This window comes from Bos grunniens, chromosome 23, assembly GCF_055505025.1.
Source record: "Bos grunniens cultivar Pamir isolate PY7600 chromosome 23, Bosgru_T2T1.0, whole genome shotgun sequence".
NCBI lineage: Eukaryota > Metazoa > Chordata > Mammalia > Artiodactyla > Bovidae > Bos > Bos grunniens.
In genome coordinates this window covers 29,100,043-29,119,063 of record NC_141187.1, presented here as the reverse complement: position 1 = coordinate 29,119,063, position 19,021 = coordinate 29,100,043, and the positions used below count along the sequence as shown (strand labels likewise).

General features: G+C 52.1%; 4 protein-coding genes across 8 annotated transcripts; 2 read left to right on the top strand and 2 right to left on the bottom strand.

The window, feature by feature from the left end:
- Positions 1 to 987: 987 nt before the first annotated feature.
- GPANK1 (G-patch domain and ankyrin repeats 1) lies at positions 988 to 4,480 on the bottom strand. Of its 4 annotated transcripts, none has more exons than XM_086369359.1 (5): positions 4,074 to 4,334; positions 3,565 to 3,924; positions 3,320 to 3,467; positions 2,197 to 2,889; positions 988 to 1,614 (listed from the first exon to the last, which is right to left on the bottom strand). In XM_086369359.1, the coding sequence occupies exons 4-5, from the start codon at positions 2,805 to 2,807 to the stop codon at positions 1,170 to 1,172; spliced, it is 1,056 nt and encodes a 351-aa protein (XP_086225485.1). In that variant the 5' UTR covers positions 2,808 to 2,889; positions 3,320 to 3,467; positions 3,565 to 3,924; positions 4,074 to 4,334; the 3' UTR covers positions 988 to 1,169. The 4 variants fall into 4 exon arrangements, with proteins under 4 accessions (XP_086225485.1, XP_086225484.1, XP_086225483.1 ...); XM_086369358.1 differs by having other exon boundaries at positions 3,565 to 3,673; XM_086369357.1 differs by lacking the exons at positions 3,565 to 3,924; positions 4,074 to 4,334 and adding an exon at positions 4,355 to 4,480 and having other exon boundaries at positions 3,320 to 3,536.
- Positions 4,481 to 4,595: 115 nt separating this feature from the next.
- CSNK2B (casein kinase 2 beta) lies at positions 4,596 to 8,592 on the top strand. Of its 2 annotated transcripts, XM_086369393.1 has the most exons (7): positions 4,596 to 4,740; positions 5,340 to 5,422; positions 6,139 to 6,241; positions 6,923 to 7,038; positions 7,487 to 7,562; positions 7,710 to 7,899; positions 8,362 to 8,592. In XM_086369393.1, the coding sequence occupies exons 2-7, from the start codon at positions 5,351 to 5,353 to the stop codon at positions 8,450 to 8,452; spliced, it is 648 nt and encodes a 215-aa protein (XP_086225519.1). In that variant the 5' UTR covers positions 4,596 to 4,740; positions 5,340 to 5,350; the 3' UTR covers positions 8,453 to 8,592. The 2 variants fall into 2 exon arrangements, with proteins under 2 accessions (XP_086225519.1, XP_086225520.1); XM_086369394.1 differs by lacking the exon at positions 7,710 to 7,899.
- A 725-nt stretch (positions 8,593 to 9,317) lies between these two features.
- LY6G5B (lymphocyte antigen 6 family member G5B) lies at positions 9,318 to 11,136 on the top strand. Its single transcript, XM_086369392.1, has 3 exons — positions 9,318 to 9,514; positions 9,647 to 9,775; positions 10,066 to 11,136. The coding sequence occupies exons 1-3, from the start codon at positions 9,397 to 9,399 to the stop codon at positions 10,467 to 10,469; spliced, it is 651 nt and encodes a 216-aa protein (XP_086225518.1). The 5' UTR covers positions 9,318 to 9,396; the 3' UTR covers positions 10,470 to 11,136.
- A 1,762-nt stretch (positions 11,137 to 12,898) lies between these two features.
- LY6G5C (lymphocyte antigen 6 family member G5C) lies at positions 12,899 to 15,543 on the bottom strand. The gene is made up of 3 exons (XM_086370569.1): positions 15,528 to 15,543; positions 14,283 to 14,450; positions 12,899 to 13,437 (listed from the first exon to the last, which is right to left on the bottom strand). The coding sequence occupies exons 1-3, from the start codon at positions 15,541 to 15,543 to the stop codon at positions 13,274 to 13,276; spliced, it is 348 nt and encodes a 115-aa protein (XP_086226695.1). The 3' UTR covers positions 12,899 to 13,273.
- Between the last annotated feature and the right edge of the window lie 3,478 nt (positions 15,544 to 19,021).

Genomic DNA, 19,021 nt, shown 5'->3' with positions numbered 1-19,021 from the left:
TCAGCTAACAGCCTACAGGCTGCATCATCTTTGGTCTTCCCATCACACTGCCTTCTTCCTGCAAGACCCCACCCATTATCATTTATGAGCCTTTCCAACTTCCCCATCACCATGCATTCTTTTTATCACATCTTGTCTCCTACAGGTGCGAGCAACCTGAAGATTGGGTATGTCTCATTCCCATTCATAGCACATAGTATACAAACTTGTGAAATCAGTGATTGAATTGGCTGGAATGGACAAAGGGTGCTTTCTGGGGTAGGTCAGACTTGCACAAAAGTGTTAGTCACTCAATCATGCCTGACTCTTTGTGACCCCATGAACATAGCCCACCAGGCTTCTCTGTCCATGGGGTTCTCTAGGCAAGAACACTGGATTGGGTTGCCATTTCCTTCTTGAGGGGATCGTCCAACCCAGGGATCAAACCTGGGTTTCTTGAATTGCTGGCAGACTCTTTACCATCTGAGCCACCAGGGAAGCCCTGCATAGACTTGCATGCTGCTACTGCCAAGTCGCTTCAGTCGTGTCCGACTCTGTGCAACCCCAGAGACAGCAGCTCACCAGGCTTCCCCTCCCTGGGATTCTCCAGGCAAGAACACTGGAGTGGGTTGCCATTTCCTTCTCCAATGCATGAAAGTGAAAAGTGAAAGTGAAGTTGCTCAGTCGTGCCCGACTCTAGCGACTCCATGGACTGCAGCCCACCAGGCTCCTCCATCCACGGGATTTTCCAGGCAAAAGTACTGGAGTGGGGTGCCATTGCCTTCTCCGGTAGACTTGCATAGAGATGGGTAATTCCTGGTTCAGGGGTTGAAAAAATAGGTGGGGCACTAAGGACAGTGGCTGGGGCTACAAGTGAACCAGACTGGCAGAGGCAACCCTATCAGGCCACATAGAGCTGCCTCTTGTGGCTCTGGTAGAATTTCATGTGGTCCCCAGTCTCGTTTGGCTTCCCTGCAACACCTTCCAGAAAACTGGATAAAACACCAAGAGGGAGAAAAGCTTGATTTTATTTCTCAGCTTTTGGCTTCTTTCTACTAAAGGCAGAGTCCACTGATCAAAACCAGAAGGTGTGGAACCTGGGCAGACATCAGGAAGTAGAAGCCCAAGAGTCTAGGTTCCGGGCCCAAGTTCAGACTACAGCAACACACCAGGGTCAGAACTTGCCCAGGTCAGAACTCAAGGTTCATGTATGTCCGCAGATCCCGCTCCCAGGCCTTGTCCTTCTCTTCCTGCCTTCTCTCCTCTTTGCGGTTCAGTGTGGTCACCCTGGGGGCTCTCTCCCTCCCAGCCACTGCCCGTGTATCCCGAGCTGGGAAATGTGTAACTCGGGGCTGAGGTGCTGAGCCGTAGCCTAACCCCTCCTGGTCCCTCTTGAGGACAGTGGGGATAGGGTTGGCACGGCCCTCACCCCGGGGTCCTAGCCCCATTCCAGGCTCCCAGCCCCCCCTCAGCAGCAGCTTGAAGCCTGGGCTGGAGGTTGGAACCCCAAGTGGCAGGATGGGGGGCCGGAGATCCCGGGACAGCGACAGCAGGTGAGCAGTGGATGTACAGTGGTTAGAGTCTTGAAAGTGGCCATCACAAGTCTCACAGTACTTGGGGGAGGGGGATCGGGACCTGGAGAGAAAAAAAGAGAAAGGTTAAGGGCAGCACAAGGGTTTAGGCCTCAGAGGTGGGTGGCAGGGTGGGACAAGGTCTTTCCAGTATTTCTGCCAAGAAACAAATTGCCTTTCCTCCCCAGTTAGCAACGTGGACCTGAAGGAATGGTTAAGGCCTCAAAAGATTCTTGGGTGAGAAATAATAATTACTATAGTTAACATTTGTACAGTGCTTACTATGCTATTAAATACAAGCACTGTTATAGCATTTTATGTATATTAACCCATTTAGTTAACCCTAACAACCCTATAAGAAGTATAGTCTAATTTCTTAGATAGGAAAACTGAGCCAACCGTGCCAACATGGACACTAGGTTGCTTGCCCAAGAAGTACAATCAGGATTTAAACCCAGAGTGTGTGTACAACACAGAAATTTAACAGATATTTTATAATGACTATAAATGGAATATCACTTTAAAAAATTCTCAATCGCTATATTGTACACATGTAATTTATATAATTATATATGAACTATGCTTCAATAAAACAAAAATAGATTTAAAAGTTTAAATAATAATAAAAGATAAGGCTTCCCCTCACCGGTTCTCTGGACTTCTTGTCTCTCCAGGGCTCTCTCTGACCATGCGGGCCACCTCAGGGAAACCTGCTTCTTCAGCCAACTGAGCAGCATCTCTGCCCCCCAGCTCGCAGACCCCTACCCAGGCAGCCCCACGGCCCAGGAGATAGCGCACAGCTGCCCTCTGGCCTGCTCGGGCAGCACACATCAGAGGGGTCCACCAGAAAGCATCCCGAGCATTGATATTCCCTCCAGCTCCCCCTGCCTCATGGGGATCCAACAGCCTTTTTAGTTTTGCTAGGTCCCCCTCCTGGGCTGCCCTCAGTATCTGCTGGGTCATCTTGTCCTTTGCCTCAAGGGATCTCCTTTGTCCATGTCCTCCTGATGCTCCTGCTGCAGTCTCCCTCATCATTCTTCTTTTCTTCCTCTTTCTCTTACTGGCAGGCCCAGGCTGAGCTCTCTGGGTTTCAGGGGTGCTGCTCTCATCTTCAATCAAGGCTTCGTAGAAAGCCCGGGCTGCAGCCCCATCCAAGGTGGGCTCCAGCTCTTCAGGCTGTGATTGCAGCTGCCCATCTTTCCACAGATCACTGGGATCAGTGGCTGGGGTAAAGTTAATGAGAGAAGACCCAGACATGGCTTTTGGGAAATGTAGGAAAATGAGACTAGGAAGCCAAGCCCCTGGTGGTCCTGCAGCGACCAGAGCCAGTTCCAGACACCTAATGAGATAAACAAAAGTATCCTTAGCGTCAAAAATCCCCTCCCAACCCAAAAGTGACCCCACAACCTGGGACCCTGCAGGGCCAGTTACAGACAATGCTCCTCAGTAAAGGTAAGAAAGAAGTCTCCGTAAGACAGCTGCCCAGAGGCCCTGCGCTCCGCCCCTACCTCCATCCGCACCAACAATACCAGCCTCTCTGAGTCAACTTTAAGATCAGATCAGATCAGTCGCTCAGTCGTGTCCGACTCTTTGCGACCCCATGAATCGCAGCACGCCAGGCCTCCCTGTCCATCACCAACTCCCGGAGTGCACTGAGACTCACGTCCATCGAGTCAGTGATGCCCATCCAGCCATCTTATCCTCTGTCGTCCCCTTCTCCTCTTGCCCCCAATCCCTCCCACTCAACTTTATCACAGCGTAAAACATACCATTAAGAAAAACAATCAAATTGGCTCTTTAAATCTTCCTATTTCGGGGTAAGTTCTTCCCAAACAAAAACAAACTCGACACGTCTCCGGAAGCAGGAAGCAGATTTCACGAAGAAGTTCCAGCCTGTGTCGCTTTGTAGCTTCCGTACTGCAAAATGGCGCTACTCTAAGCAAAGGAGTCGACAAATACTCACTTGGCACAAAGACGCATGCGTGGCTGGGGAAAACAAAACAAAACAAATTACCTGAGGGTGCAGGCGCGCGGAAGCGCCGAGCTGTTTCCCGCCCTGGAATGTTTCCATAGCAGAAGCACAACGCACCACGTGCCGGCGTAGCGCCGGCGTAGCGCGAGGACTGAGAAAGATCTGTCGGTTGGGGTCCTGTTTTTACATAACGCCCCCACAATGCCCTTCGCCTCCCTCAACGTGGCCCCCGCTCCGAGCTCATTTTCTGGACCTGGGAAACCACTCTCAGGGTGAAAAAAGGCTCTGAGGCGGAGAACGCCCAGAAACCCTGAAATGAAATAACGTCACGCAACCCCTCACCATTACTCTGACCAGGGTTCGAAGGTCGCACTTAGCGCCCACAGCAGCCCCGTTCAAGCCCTAAGAGAAAATGGAGAAGTGCAAGGGGACAAGCAGCAGAATGGCTGGCACCACCTCAGGTTAGCCCACGGGGCCGTCCTGGTTCTCACACCGCTCAGCTCATCCCAGTACACCCTACCCAGGACCCTCAGCATGGAACCCGGCCTCACCTCCCGCCTCCGGAGCGCGAACCCCGGATGAAACATGGGCCCCGTCGCGGGTCTCCTTGGCGGGCTGACTCCAAGGAGCAAAGCGATAAGGGCCAGGAGGGCTGGCTGGCTGGGGATGAGGTCAATGCCCCGGGTAGCAAAGTCGCGCCGAGGCCTGAGGCTCGCTGTTTGATGGGAGAAGCAAGAAACAACCAGCCAGCCTAATTTCCTCTCCCGGCCCATCCCTTCCCCTCCATGGCCCCACAGTCCCCGGAATCACACGACTCTATTTCCCAGGCTACCTGGCCCAGAACGCGGTAGTGAGTTTCCGCTTCCGGTGGCGGCTCGCAGTGCCCTGCTGCGCCCCGCCCCCAGCGTCCCCCTCCCCCCGGGGCCTCGTGACACAAGGGTCGTGCGCGGGTCATCCTGGGATTCGTAGTTCGCCTTTCCCTAGTTTCGTCAGTTTCTTCTTTCCGAGGACTCCATTTCCCGGCATGCGCCGCGGCTCCTAACTCTAAGCACTTGCGCGTTGCCCTCTTCCCCACCCTCCCCAGTTTCCACTCCCCCCACCCCACTTCGCCTGCCGCGGTCGGGTCCGCGGCCTGCGTTGTAGCCGTCGTCGCGGTTCTTTGGAAGCAGAAACTCCCCTTCCCCTCCCCGTCCCCTGGTCCCAGTCCCCGTCCAGTCGGTGAGTGTGGTGGTCGTCGCCGCGCCATATCCCCTGTCCCTGGGCGCGGCACATGGGGTCTCCGCGTCTTGATGTGGGGGTGGGAAAGGAAATGACCCGGTCCGGCACAGAGGGTAGAAGAGGTGGCCTGCAGGGTGGAGGCGGGATGTCGGGACTCCCATGAAACGGACCCGACGACCACCCACAGGCCATGAGAAAAGGAGGGGCCCAGCTCTTGCTTGGAAAGGATAAACTTCGGAACCCTTGAGAATGGGGCCGGAGACCTGCGGGGGTAGGGAGCCTGAGCCACGGCCCTGCCGGAGTTGACACGGAGGAGAGAGGGGCCTGGCTTTCACGAGCGTCAGGGATGTAGGTAGGACTAGTGGGGTCAAGACCTGTCGGTTTCTTACAGGTGGTGGACCCCAAAGAATTTCTCTATAATCTCAGTGAAAAGGGGCTGGAATGTAAATAAGAGGAGCTAGAGAGACGTGCTCCAGTCTCGGGTTCTTTAAGAAAAGGGTGGCCCCAAATTCTTCCATGGTTGGAGGGCAAAGTGTGGGAGGAGTGAGGATACCAGAGGCTGGGAGGGAGAGCTTAGGCTTATACTCTTCTATCTCTAGCCGACGTGAAGATGAGCAGCTCAGAGGAGGTGTCCTGGATTTCCTGGTTCTGTGGGCTCCGTGGCAATGAATTCTTCTGTGAGGTAAGTTCTCCTCAACCCTACCATCCACCTCCACATGTAATCTGGCCACATATTCTCCTGCACATAAAGCTTCCACACACATCTCTTACCTACTTCAGTGAAAACTCTTGTCAAGGAGGAGTCCCCTTAGTAGCTCTCTCTCCAACTTGTGAAGGGTCAAGACTGGGGCCCCAAGTCAACCCTGCCACCCTCCAGCAGCCTAACGTTGGACATGTCAACCTGTGTTTGTTTGTTTGTTTGTTTGTTTACCACAGAGGTACTGGTAGTACATATCTCTGGTAGCTATTAGGAGAATTAAAACACTTCATGTTAAAATGTTTTATAGCATGCCTGTGTGTTAACATAAGGGAGTGTAACTGACTTCAGAATCCAAGCTGTTCAGCCCCCACCTTCCTCAGAGAGCCAGCTGCCCCTCAGGAGAGGCCAAAACTGATTCCTAGAGCTAGGAACAGGAATCAGGACAGGGATCTTGAAAGGACTGCCTCTGTAAGGAGGGGATTGCTTATACTTAGGAGAGAAAAGCCAGACCTCTTCTGGGTGGGCAGTATACACGAACTGGGGAGAGACGTTCAAGTGCTTGCGCTGAGTTGGGAGTGCGGAACAAAGGGAATGAAGCAGTTAGTTGTATTGAAGATAAGGCACGAGTTAGAGCAACCTGCCCAGGTCAAAGCTGAGGATTTTGCTATGGGTTTCCTTTTGACTTCACGTCCTGACAGGTGGATGAAGACTATATCCAGGACAAATTCAATCTCACTGGACTCAATGAGCAGGTGCCTCACTATCGACAAGCTTTAGACATGATCTTGGACCTGGAGCCTGGTGAGACACCCTCAGGGTTGTTTTGTGTGTGTGCTGTTTTTTTACTATTCACACCCTGTTTATCTGCTTCTTGAATTTCTAAATTTCCTTTTGGTTCTCTAACCCTTTTAACCCCAAATCCTTTACTTCATTTTGATTTTCTACCTCACTCTTGCCTACTTTTGTGACTTCTACCACTTGTTCTCATACTCTGATCGTATAAGTTGCTCCTGTGCTGCTGCTAAGTCGTTTCAGTCATGTCTATGTGGGACCCCATAGACGGCAGCCCACCAGGCTCCCCCATCCCTCGGATTCTCCAGGCAAGAACACTGGAGTGGGTTGCCATTTCCTTCTCCGATCCTATAACTTAGCACTTTTCAAAAATGCTAGTTTCTCCATGGGTGTTATCTTCTTCCTTGCCCTTTCCAGGTTAGAGTTCTATCTTCCGTGTTGACATTTTTGCATTTATTTATTAAAGAAGAGAAAGAAGCAGAGGCTAAGAGGGATGGAAGGAAGGCAGAGCTGCCTTGGGTTGGTGGAAGGGTCAGAGGCCCATGTTTCTGGGTCAGATGCCCAGGCTGTGGCTGGGGTGAGGCTCCAAGTTGGGTGCTGGGCTGAAGAGCCAGCAGCCCCCGGGAGTGGGCAGGGCACCTTAAAAAGCTGTAAGACAAGTGGTTGCATTTGGCTGGTGCCATGTTTCAGATGAGGAGCTGGAGGACAACCCCAACCAGAGTGACCTGATTGAGCAAGCAGCTGAAATGCTCTATGGATTGATCCACGCCCGCTATATCCTCACCAACCGTGGCATTGCCCAGATGGTGAGGCCTCTCTCCTCCCACTCGGTTCCTTCAGAGGCAACAGGGAAGCAGAGTTTCCTTCAGCAAGAAGTCACTTGTTTCAGCCTTGTCACAGAATGTAGCTGAGAAGAGGGGAAAGAACATCAGAATCTGGGCCTAGGGGTTAAGACCTGATTGAGGGTTGAAGTGAAGGCGGTGTTTTGGGGGAGGGAGATGTGACCCAGAGCAGAAAGTTGTAGACTCCCTCTTTCTCAGGGAATAAGCAGTGAATGTCTGATGGTCTTCAGCCTGCCTGACTGAATGAAAGGAAGCAGGGGAGTCTGAAGGCCCATCTGAGCCAGAGAAGGGGCCTCTGGACATTTAAGAGGCAGAAGGAGTTGGGGACACAGTGATGTGGGTTGGGCTGAGGAGGGGGTTGCCTCTTCTCTTCATACCTACCCACCAACTCCTTCAATTTCATTCACATCAGTTGGAAAAGTACCAGCAGGGAGACTTTGGATACTGTCCCCGTGTGTACTGTGAGAACCAGCCAATGCTTCCCATCGGTGAGTGTTGGGAAAGGGAAAGGAGGGCCATGTAAGAAGGCAGGTCTGCTGGGATGGAGTTGGGGCTCAGCAGGTTGGGGCCTGAGTCCAGGAGGGAGGTTGGGCAGTCTTGGGTGACCTGGCCTGCTGAGTCTGGCTGTCTCCCAGGCCTTTCAGACATCCCAGGTGAGGCCATGGTGAAGCTCTACTGCCCCAAGTGCATGGACGTGTACACACCCAAGTCATCGAGGCACCACCACACGGATGGCGCCTACTTCGGCACCGGTTTCCCTCACATGCTCTTCATGGTGCACCCCGAGTACCGGCCCAAGAGGCCCGCCAACCAGTTTGTGCCCAGGTGGGGAGCAGGGACAGAGTCACCAAGGGTCAAAAGAGGTGCCCAGGATCCCCTAGAAAGAAGGGAGGACAAGGCAGTAGCTAGCCTTGTTGCCATTCTGTGTGCTCAACTTTCTGCTAGGAAATTCTCAGAGCCACGGTTGAAGTGTGGTTTATCTTCCTGGAGTATCATTTTTGCTCTGGTGTAGAAAAGGCAAGTTCAGCTTTTATATTAAAACAAGTACTGACGTGTATATACTCATGTATATATGTACAGACACATATTTGTAGTTTTGAATTTGAGTTTTAATAGATATTTAAAATACATTTCCAAATATTCTTGAGAAGAGAAGTTGGGGAACCACTGCCTTGAAGTACTGAGCAAGCCCATGAAGAAACTGGGGTGGGGGGGTGGAATGCAGGCCACTGGCAGGGCCAGGATGGGGCTCACTCTGCTTCCTCTCTCACCTCTGCCCCAACCCAGGCTTTACGGTTTCAAGATCCATCCAATGGCCTACCAGCTGCAGCTCCAAGCCGCCAGCAACTTCAAGAGCCCAGTGAAGACGATTCGCTGATTCCCCACCCCACCTGTCCCTCGGTCTTTGACACTTTCATTCCTTTGCTGCCACAATTTCAGGAACCCTCTATGGTTTTTAGTTTAAATTAAAGGAGTCATTATTGTGGTGGGAATATGAAATAAAGTGGAAGAAAAGGCCGTGGGCTGATTGGCTGGTGTTTGGGGTTGGGAAGCATGGGTAATGGTATGCTGGACCCCAGGAGCCCTCCTGGCCCAGCCCCCTCTCCTCAAGTTGAAAACCAGCACAGATTTGTGCCCAGTAGATTTGGGTGATGTTTTTAGGACTGGGTGTAAGGATGTACGGAGATCATGAGGAAAAGACAGAAATCGGATTTCAAAGACTGGAGAAATATTTGCTCTTTTTGTGCCACTGCAGTTGGCTGTTTATACTCTAGGGGATGTAATCAACATGACTTTGTTTTATAAAGAAAGAGGTCCCAAAATAAACTGAACTGTAAGGGGTGGGGAGAAGAGGTTCAAGGTCCAGAATTGCTATTTTGTGGTGTCTGTGTGCCCCCTCTTGGGGGAGCTGAGACATGCTCATCTCAGAAGGATGAAGGTCACTGGGTTCCTGGTTTAAGTTTCTCTCAGAACAGTAGGGACTGGCCCTGTTGTGTAGGGAGGATGGCAGATGGTACCAGAGAATGAAACTAATCCATGGACCCTGGAGGGGCAGGGACAGATCTTTGAGGGACACTCAGGACAAAAGTAGACTGCTGGATTGGGGCCCAGATACTGCCCCTGTCTGGGCTGCAGCTCCCACATTCAGGAACCAGACCAGGTGGGTGAGGACATGTTCTCCTGCCAAGCTAATTGCTTCCTGCCTCAGGGAGGAGTATAGCTTTGTACCTACAGCAGCTCCTGCCCAGACTGTCAGAACCACCCTCCTGCCCAGACTACCTGTCAGAACCACCCTGCAGTTCAGGCTCAAGGAGCGTGGTCATGGGAAGGTGGGGTTTCTGGGCACCCCTCAGGGACTGCCCCTCTCCCCAGAAGTCCATGATGAAGGCCCACATGCTTATAGGTGCACTGGTCATGGTGGGCTTCACGGTGGGAAAGGGTAAGTGGGGCAGGGGCAGGGAAGGAGGGGTGGCTGAGTACAGGGAGAGGGTGGCGGTGGGTGAGCGGGATGTTGCAGGGTAGGGAACTTGGAGTGGGCCAACACCACCATCCATGTCTTCTGCTTCCCCAGCTCCTGTTTCTGAAGTCCGGACCTGCCACCTCTGCCTCTTAGAAAATCCTGCTGTAGGATGCATTTCAGGCTCGGAGAAGTGCACTATTAGCAGCTCATCCCCATGCATGGTGATCAGCATCAATTATGGTGAGTTGAGTCAGGCAGGGAAAGGGCCACTGGCTAGACAGCCCATGGCATTGTCTCCTCTTGTAAATGAGGGCTGCTTGGGGCCTGAGGTCTAAGGAGATGGAGGTTTCTGGTAGGGGAGGAGTCTGGGGTTCTGGGGAGCCAATTAAGCTAATTTCTTCCGGCCTCTTCTGCAGGAGTCTGGAAAGGAAATTGGGTCTAGGTGAGGGATGGGCAGGTCTGTGGAAGGGGTACCAGGTTTGGTGACTATGGGAGGCAGCAAGGGTTATTAGTTGTCCCTTCTTCTCCAGAAAACAAAGCTCGCTTCTTAATCCGAGGCTGTGGACAACACAATTCCTACCGCTGCCAAGAAAAGCTCCCCACCTACATCTCAGAGTACTGGTACTCGGCCCAGTGCTGCCAGTATGACTACTGCAACTCCTGGTACAGTCCCCAGCTCCAGAGTGCCTCGCCTGAGCCCCTTGACAGGTCCCTGGCTCTGCCCCTGTCTCAGTCCCAGATCCTGTGGTTCTACCAAACCCTGAACCTGTCACTGCCCCTGCCCAGCTTCCCTGCTGGGAAGGAGCCTTCTGAAGGCCTGGACCCCCTGGCTGGCCCACCCATGAATCTGAGTTTGTCCATTGCTGACCTGCGCAGCATATACTTGTTTCTCAACAGTTCTGGACTTTTGACTCTTCCTTGGGCTGGTCCCTGACATCTTTCCCGTCGCAGATAGATTTCTCTCTGATCTAGCATCTCACTCCTGACACCCCAGCATCATGCATTGTCTTCTCAGAACACTCACACTCTGGGGTCTGTAAGTTCTCAGTCTTCCTTTCCTTTGCCTTTCCTTTGTCCTTCCAGTGTCTCTATGGTTTGGTCTAGTCTCCTCCCCCAAAAAAGCAGTTGGCACTGTACCCAGAGCCCATCGACCACCTAGAAGATAATCTCAAATGCGGATTCTGCCTAGGCTGACCTGGGAAAGGCACAGTGGTTTTCTCAACACTGTCCTGTTAACTGAGTGTCCCATCACCCCCACCCTACCCCCCATCTTCCTGATCTCTCTCAATCTGGCTGTTTGCACTCTCCGATACCTAGCTCTGAAAGCTTGTGCCAGACTGAACTTGCATCAGAACGGGTGAGACTGGACTTTGTGCAGGTTTCCTGGCTGAGCACTGTGGCGCCCCTCCTTCACTGTCTACCACCCGTGCTCCTGCCTGGTCCGCTGCCTGCTCTCATCTCTTTTCCCAGTCTCTGGCTTCCTCAGCTCCACTTCACATCCCTGAGCCATGACACCCACTTGCACAGATTCCCAGGGAGAGGAGGGGGTCTGTCCTTTGTTTTGCACTCCCTAGTCCTCCACAATAAACAAACTGGCCAGAGTCTGTGTCACATTTTTGATGGGGGCAGGGTCAGGTGTGGGCAGGTGTAGACAAGTTAAAGGTAACTGGGCGTGGGGTTCAAACAGCGTTGTAGAGCCCTACCCACTTCACTTGGCCTTGTGGCTTCCTCAATGGCCTGCCTCAAACAGCCCACATCCATCCCACCCTCTGCTCGGCTGGAGATCAAAGTATGAGGATTATGAATCTTGCCAGCCTTAAACATACCCTCCAAAATCTAGGAAGTTCACAGGTGATGTCAGGTTTTTCCACAAGAGGAAGGAAAAAACCATGAAAACACAAGAGCAAACACAACAGGTCTGTGTCTCAGAGTCACCTGGAGCCGAGGCACGTGCGCTCTTTCCAGGGTCCTGGCATCCAGGGCCGGCTGTGTGGGAAGTCTAGGTGAAGGGGGTGGGGGAGTACAGAGTACACAGGTAAGGCTGCAGAGGCAGGCCCTTTGATTGTAATTTGAAGAACTGCAAACATGCAGAAAGCAGTAATGAATTTTCATAACTCAAACCTCCCCATGCATTCAGTACACACGACACACCGCTCTGAGCCAGGCCTGGTATTAAGAAGCACCAGGACAAGCAGATGAGGGCAGTCAGGTATCCACTCCTCTGAATCTGGTGACCCAGTAGCAGGATTATGAAACTTTTCTGAAAAGTGCATCTCTGTGGCTAGGAGGCCCAACCCCAGCTCCTCTGTCACTTGGGTAAGTTGGTCTCGGCCTCTGTGGTCACCTCTCAAGTAGAGATAGAGTCTCAAGATTGAGAGAATGTGTATCAGTGTATGCACACAAATAGAAGTTATGGGCTTGAAAACAGATATGCCTTAGAGACAAAGCACACTGGTTTTGCCGTATTTAGTTTTAAACCATTTTGGCCATAGAGTTGTTGGCACACTTTTAGATGGGTTTTTGTAAACTTAAACACCTGTGTTATACCACTCGCCAAGTTAGCATAAAGGCCTTTATCAGCACCTAAAGCTGCCTTCGGGCCCCCTCTTGGACCCTCCCCTGTCCCTGTCAGGAGTAGCCACTGTCCTGAATTTCATTGTGTTCTTGGTAAAAGTGACATCACACAGGATATACTCTTACCTATACAACATTTTGCACTTGGATTTCTGTGGCCTGTGCGCTGGTGGGAGAAACCAATGTTTGTTTCTAGATCAGGAAGCAGTTGGAGGTAAAGAGGTACAAGCCACTATGTTCCTCTCTTGCCTGCATGTTATCCCCCATGACCTCTGACTTCAGTATAAGTCAAAGGCCCAGGTCTGTACAGCTCTAGCAAGTCAAACTGGAAGGCAGCCTTAGAAGCTGAGAAGCCCAAGGCCTGAAATCAAGGTGAGTTACCATGATCCTTGAAAAACGAAATTAGCCTGGGATTAGAGAGGACACTAGGCCTGTCTAGGAGTTCTGTTCTGTTCTCTCCACAGAACTCCTTCCCTACCCTCTCCTCCCTGGGACTGGTTCTTTCATAGCTCCACTCCCACCAGCATACCCCCAGGGACCTCCTTGGCCAGCCCACACCCAGCTCTGGATCTGACAGCATTTCTGAGGACATCCACTACCCTTCCGGTTTTAGCCACAGGAGGGCTTCCAGTTCTCTTGACCTGAGAGCTGAGTCAGACACAGCAGGGCAAAGCAGGAGCCGAGCTCCGAATGTCGGGGAGCCCATTACCTGCCCCCATGATGGAACAGTCCGGTAGTACCACATTCCTCAACCTCCATATCCACCAGAAGAGAGAGGCAAACCAAACAGTTTGTGCATCTATTTATTTTGGAGAAACAGCTGGGGACCTGGGGCGAGAGGACTGTCGGAAAAGAAATGAAGCAGGGCAAAGGGGTATCCTTGAGGTGGGAGCAGACAGGAGGAACAATGTCAGACTGAGGACTTGAAGGAAAACTGCAGAGAATTCTGCAGAGGGAGAGTGGGAAAGGACAGAGTGGAAATTGAGGGGTGTTGAGGGGCATCAATCAAGAGGCAGATAGGGCTGGGGTCTAGTAACTGTTGCTGAGGCTGGCAGGGAGGGCTGCTCTGGAGAGGCCGGACAGTGTCCCAACTGTCCCCAGGTGGAAATCAGGAGGGCGGCTGGAAATTGGCAGGATTGTACTCCTGAGGTCTCTACAGAAGTTCTAAGGAACATATAAGCTTCTCTTCTGAGGGTTATTGCAGAAATTCTGGAAGCAGCATCGAGAGAATATCCAGAAGCCAAACACTGGAGAGGCGCGGGTGTATGAGCAGTCACTCATCTGTTCCTTGCTGCGGCAGTCACTCACCATGGTCTCAAAACCACTGTCTGGGGACGGACAGCAACAATCAGTGACATGGAGGTCCGAGGCAAAGCCCCGAGCCCTCCCATCCCCTCATGCCACAGAGACTGACCATCACTGACCCCCTACCCCTTCCTAGACCCCAGAAAGGCAGATCCCTGAAACTGGACAGGGTCAGGGAATGCCAGGGAGTCACCAGCCATGAACTCTGTGGAAGTTTCCCATGGAAGGTTGGTGGGAAAAAGCCATTCAAAACACAGTGACAGGGACTTCCCTGGTGGTCCAGTGGCCAAGACTCTGAGATCCTAATGCAGGGGCCCCAGGTTTGATCCCTGGTCAGGGAACTAGATCCCGCATGCTGCAACCGAAAGATCCCACTAAGCAACTAAGATCCCATGAAGCAACTAAGACCTGGTGCACCTTAAATAAATAAATGTTTTTTAAAAAGTTCCTCTGGGAGAGTAAAGAGGAAGACAGCAAAAGACCAAACTCTGGTGAACACGAACTGTTAAGGCTCCCGAAGAAAAAGGCAAGACTCAGTGAAAGAGGCTGAGAAGAAGCAGTGGAAGAGGTAGCAGAAGAATGGTGCTGGCAGGAACTACTGCTGACAGACGGGGAGAAGGCAGCCCGAGGAAAGGCCAGCGGATCTGGGAACTCCAGGCCTGCGAGGCTGGGTGTTATAAGGAGGGTGAGCCAAGAAGGCAAGAGGAATGGAAGTAGGGATGTGGAGTAGCTCTAAAGGAAAGGAGAGAGGGAGTGATAGAACAGTATCTTAGAGTTGTGGGAACCAGTTGGGGTGCCGCTTAGAAGGCTGGTAGAGACTCAGTTCGGGAATGGACTGGACCCAAGATGAAAGGAAGAGGCAGCTTACTGTTCTTTATGAGCAGAGTCATGCAGCTGCTGCCCTTTGGGACAAGGCAGGTGTCAGATCCCAGAAGGCATCCCAACTCCTTGGTCTCAAAGAGGCATCGATAGCAGCTTAGGTATTCGTTGAAATATTTCTGTCTAATGGGTTCTTGATCATATATCTCAGACTGACCTGGAACACAGAGAAGCACTGACCCCAAACCCACTTAATTCCCAGACTGATCAACCCCACTGTTCCCTCCTACCTCCCTACTCAGAAAACCATAAAATCACCAATTCCTGAAAAATATCAGGCTTAATCTAACATCAGAAGCTTTAGTTCTCATAAAAAATCTCCACTCTCTACTCTCATACCTCTTGAAATGAGGAACTCATTCATTCAACATGCATTTGAGGGGCTAACATGCTTAGCACTCTACAAGCCTCTAAATTAAAGGTTAGGCCAAGGCAGTTCATTCCAACTTTTAGCAGCCCTGTTAAGACAGTGCTTCCTCTGTGACTTGGTTTCACTGTCCCTCACCCAACCCCCAGATTCTCTTTTGAATATGCTTTCTTAATCTGTAATGTTCAGAGTGTGAAAACCTCAGAGCGTATCATCACAGGACAGGAAGAATCTCTCCTTTCTGTAGCCAGGAGACTTCAAACAGCCCAGGGCCACATTCTTTGTTTGGTTGTCCTTTAACTGAACAGACTCATGAAACGTTGTCCACCAAAGCCCTCCCCAACTACACCATATTCATCTCCCTCCTCCTCTGGTCCCGGGCCCAGATCACATGTTACTGAGCCCCCAAAACCCACTTTCAGACCCAGCAGAGCACTTGTATGAAGCAGATGCTGAGCAAACACTTTGGATCTGGTTTCTGTGTAGACGGTGCTTTGCACCCAAGTGGAGTTATCAGGCTGAACTTAGCCTTGTTCTACGCTGTGTATCCTGAGGCTGTCATCTGGCACGTTCCCCCAACCCTCCCCATTCTGTATTGCCCTCAGATTCGAAGAGATTCCCCTTAGTATCTCCATTTAGGTTATTGCCATTGAGTGAGACAGCCCTGGGGTAGTCACCAGCAATCTTCCTCAGAGTGAATATCAGTCTGTTATCAGTCTGATATTATCCCACCACGCCCACCCATCCCATCTTTCCTCCTGCCTGGTTTTACCTGAATGTTCTTGGTACATGTATTCAGATACTTGGTATCAGGGTTTCTGTATCCAGCAGGTTAGGAAACCCTTCTGACCCCATTGAAACACTTACCAAACACCAAGCTCATCGTGACCAGCACTATTAAGAGGACTATGTACAGGGTTTGATTCTGGTTACCTGCATGGCCTTCCATAACATACATGACTGCCCACCAGCCTCCACTTTGGCCTTATATTGGCTGAAGAGAAGTGGGCAAAGAGGAAAGGGGGAGGCAACATCCTTTTGGAGTGGAAATCAATGCTAGAATCTACAGCCAAGAGACTGAGTGTCCTCACCCATGGCCCTAACATCCTGGTTTGGAAACAAGGATGGGGGAGATGGGGGAAGGAGAGGGGAACCTTCTTTCATATTAATTCAACAGACATTCGTTAGATCACTGCATCAGGTATTGGGGATACAATACTGCACAAAGTCCCTGCCCTCACAGAGCACAATCTAGAATGAGAGACCAGTCAACAATGAGGGAGTAAGGGGAAGAGTGTTTCTGGGAGAACTTGGGCAGTGCAAACCACTGACAAAGAGATTTCAGCAGAAGAGTACAAGATCAGATTTCTGTTTGTAAAAGATTTCTGAGGCGGGGAAATCAGTTAGGAAGCTATTCCTGAGTTCAGTCACAAGATGGCGGCCTGGTCTAGCAGAAGAGAGGGAAGCCGACAAGTGAATGACTCTGAGCAGCATTAGAAGGAAGACTAGACAGATTTGGACTTGGACTGTGAGGTGAGGAAGGGACTTGCAAAAGGGGATGACTGTGATACTATTTTTCAGGATGGGGAAGACGTGTCAGAAATCCAAAAGCGAGGACACCTGAGTCGTGAGTGACCCTACTCAGTCCAGTAGGGGTGCCAGAAAACCAGAGCCGTTCCATACACCCCCACCCCCCTGCTTTTCCGGTCCCGCCTCAGCTCAACCGCAGGTCAGTGGGTCTGATCTCCGGTGCCCACCGGCTCTGGCGCTGTGAGCTCGCTCTCCGTGCCTGGCTGCACCTCAGGGCTTTTGGGAAGACGCGAGGGCGGCCCCCAGCCCAAGCTCAGCTCTTGGCCAGGCGGCTGGAGAGAAACCTGAGAAGGTCGAGTCGCGCGCTTCGTGGGGACCCAGGCATCCTGCCCTGGTGTGTGTGTGTGTGTCGCTTCGTGGGGACCCAGGCATCCTGCCCTGGTGTGTGTGTGTGTGTGTGTGTGTGTGTGTGTGTGTGTGTGTGTGTGTGTGTGTGTGTGTGTGTGTGTGTGTGTGTGTGTGTGTGTGTGTGTGTGTGTGTGTGTGTGTGTGTGTGTGTGTGTGTGTGTGTGTGTGTGTGTACTTAGTCGCTCAGGGGTGTGTGTGTGTATACTTAGTCGCTCAGTCGTGTCCGACTCTTGGCGACTCCATGGACTGTAGCCCTCCAGGCTCCTCTGTCTATGGGGATTCTCCAAGCAAGAATATTGAAGTGGGTTGCCATGCCCTCCTCCAGGGGATCTTCCCAACCCAGGGATTGAACCCAGGTCTCGCGCACTGCAGGTGAATTCTTTACCGACTGAGCCACCAGGGAAGCTTGCCCTGGCGGATCACCTAAAGTACTATGCGGCTTCCCCGGAAGGTGGCACTTTGGTGCCAACATCCCTCCCATACCCGGATGCTGCGCCAGGCGCCCCATACGCTCCCTCCGCCGGGGGGCCTCCTGGGCCCACCTCGCCTGCTCCGTCGAAATCTGGCCAGATCAGTCTGTGTGAAAGACTCAGGTTTTTAGCTTTAAGGGTCGGGTGGGCTACGGCAAGTCCTCGGCTTCCAAGAACGCTCCACCTGCACCAGCTTCCGGTCTGAAGGTTTGGGGCCGGGCCCAGCCCGAGGATTCCCTGCTGATTATTCAAGAATCATCCGGTCTTGGGGCTGCTGATGAGGAAGCTAGGACGAAAGGATGGAAACACACCAAGAAAGGCGGACGCGAAAGAAAAAATACGAGAGAAAAACACACACCACTGCGTTCACCTGAAGAGACTTGGCACGATAAAAATATAATTATTTTAGGGAAAAGTCAGAGTAATGGCGAACTGGGGAGGAGCACCTGGCACCGATATAAACGTTGAATAAGTGACAAAAAGAATCAGACAGCGGGGACTGTTTTCGAAGCAAAAGGGGCAAAGGGGAGGCAGAAGGGATTGTACAGCACCCTTTGACTCCCTCTCTTGAATAAAAGCGCAACGAGAAGGCATTAGAGGGGCTGAGGTTGGGCTCCCTGAAGGGGTCGCCCTGAGAGGTCCAGGAAGACTTGCGGTGAAGTTAAGAGACCCTGGACGCAGAAGGTCTGGAAGGGGCCTTCTCCAGGGGGCGTGGCCTTAGGCGCATTGAGCCTGTCCTTGTTTCGTTTTGCTCCTCCGCGTCCACGAGACTGGGCGCGGCTTCTGCGCTCGCAGAACCTCCAGAGTTCGTTGTCACGGTGACGGGCCCTTTGGAGGCTTTCCCGGGGTGAAGAGAAGGGGCGTTGCGATAGTCGCCTTGGTGACCGCAGCAGCTGAAGAAATCCAAGCTGAGGGCCCCTCCCCCGGGACAAGTTATATCTGAGGGTAAGCAACCGAATTACCAAACAAAGCAAATCGGGCCTTAGGACGGAATGCTGCAATTAGGGGACAATAAGTCGGGGTGAACAAAGGGCGGAGCTGTAGATGATTGGTCCAGGTTCTGTTAGGGGAGTGGCCGCGACACCGCGGTCTAGAAAAAAACTAGTAAGGGCATCTTTAATCCGAATACAAATGAAAGGAAAAAATGAATGACTGGGTTCCAGAGGGAGCTGGAAAGGCTTGCTGATTGGATGGCTGGATGGAGACCTGGCTATCCCCGACACCTGGGCTCCCCACTCTCTGGAGCCTTACACCCTCGGGGCCCTCATTCGTGACACTGCAGGAAACACATGCCCCTCCTGGGGACACGGAGCAAACCAACAACCCAAATACGCAACTGAGCGGGAGTCCAGCCCCTCACACTGGGAGCAGCTAGGGTGGAGTCTGGGCCAATGAGGGTAAAATAAAGGATTCAGCCCAGGGGCCATCCCTTCTTCCCATGTTTCCCGTCTGTTTGCTAGCTCCCCTTTTTCCCAGCCACCATCCCCTCTCCCAGATTGCTCAGCAACTCAGCCTGGGTGTCCAGGCCTCGATTAGTGCCGGCTACAGCAAGAGCCAGAGCCCCAGCAGGAGTGGTGTCTGCATCTCAGCTGGTCTTCTCCTGAAAGACTACTAGAACCCTGATAAATAGGGTGAAGAGTGGACGGGGACGCCCACCCCGCCCTGGGGTTGGGGGGGGGGGGGTGGGCGTGGCTCTGAAAACACAGCTGCTGTAAGCCTTGTTAGACAGGAAGTCATCTGGGTAGACTGAGACTTTTTGGGTGGCGTGGTCAGGAATTCAAATATTGAACCTCACCTCTCTCCACTCACTTCAGGTATCCAAGGGCCCCTCATGGCATACCCGCTGTTATCTATAGAAAGTGCAGGAAGAAGGGGGAGGGGCATTGGTGGTAGAGGCCAGTCAACAGAATCCCTAATGGCCATGACCAGGAGGAAGGAGTACTTTGTCTCTAG

What these genes read in the sequence shown, in the direction of transcription:
- LY6G5C (XM_086370569.1), bottom strand. An exon ending in GACTCTGCTCATAAAGAACA is followed by an intron (nt 13,438 to 14,282) that starts GTAAGCTGCCTC and finishes GTCCGTCCCCAG; the next exon opens with ACAGTGGTTTTGAGACCATG.
- GPANK1 (XM_086369357.1), bottom strand. Translation starts at nt 2,807, where the DNA reads ATGTCTGGGTCTTCTCTCATTAACTTTACCCCAGCCACTGATCCCAGT. An exon ending in ACAAGAAGTCCAGAGAACCG is followed by an intron (nt 1,615 to 2,196) that starts GTGAGGGGAAGC and finishes TTTTCTCTCCAG; the next exon opens with GTCCCGATCCCCCTCCCCCA.
- CSNK2B (XM_086369393.1), top strand. Translation starts at nt 5,351, where the DNA reads ATGAGCAGCTCAGAGGAGGTGTCCTGGATTTCCTGGTTCTGTGGGCTC. An exon ending in GCAATGAATTCTTCTGTGAG is followed by an intron (nt 5,423 to 6,138) that starts GTAAGTTCTCCT and finishes ACGTCCTGACAG; the next exon opens with GTGGATGAAGACTATATCCA. An exon ending in GATCTTGGACCTGGAGCCTG is followed by an intron (nt 6,242 to 6,922) that starts GTGAGACACCCT and finishes GCCATGTTTCAG; the next exon opens with ATGAGGAGCTGGAGGACAAC.
- LY6G5B (XM_086369392.1), top strand. Translation starts at nt 9,397, where the DNA reads ATGGGAAGGTGGGGTTTCTGGGCACCCCTCAGGGACTGCCCCTCTCCC. An exon ending in GGGCTTCACGGTGGGAAAGG is followed by an intron (nt 9,515 to 9,646) that starts GTAAGTGGGGCA and finishes CTGCTTCCCCAG; the next exon opens with CTCCTGTTTCTGAAGTCCGG. An exon ending in GGTGATCAGCATCAATTATG is followed by an intron (nt 9,776 to 10,065) that starts GTGAGTTGAGTC and finishes CTTCTTCTCCAG; the next exon opens with AAAACAAAGCTCGCTTCTTA.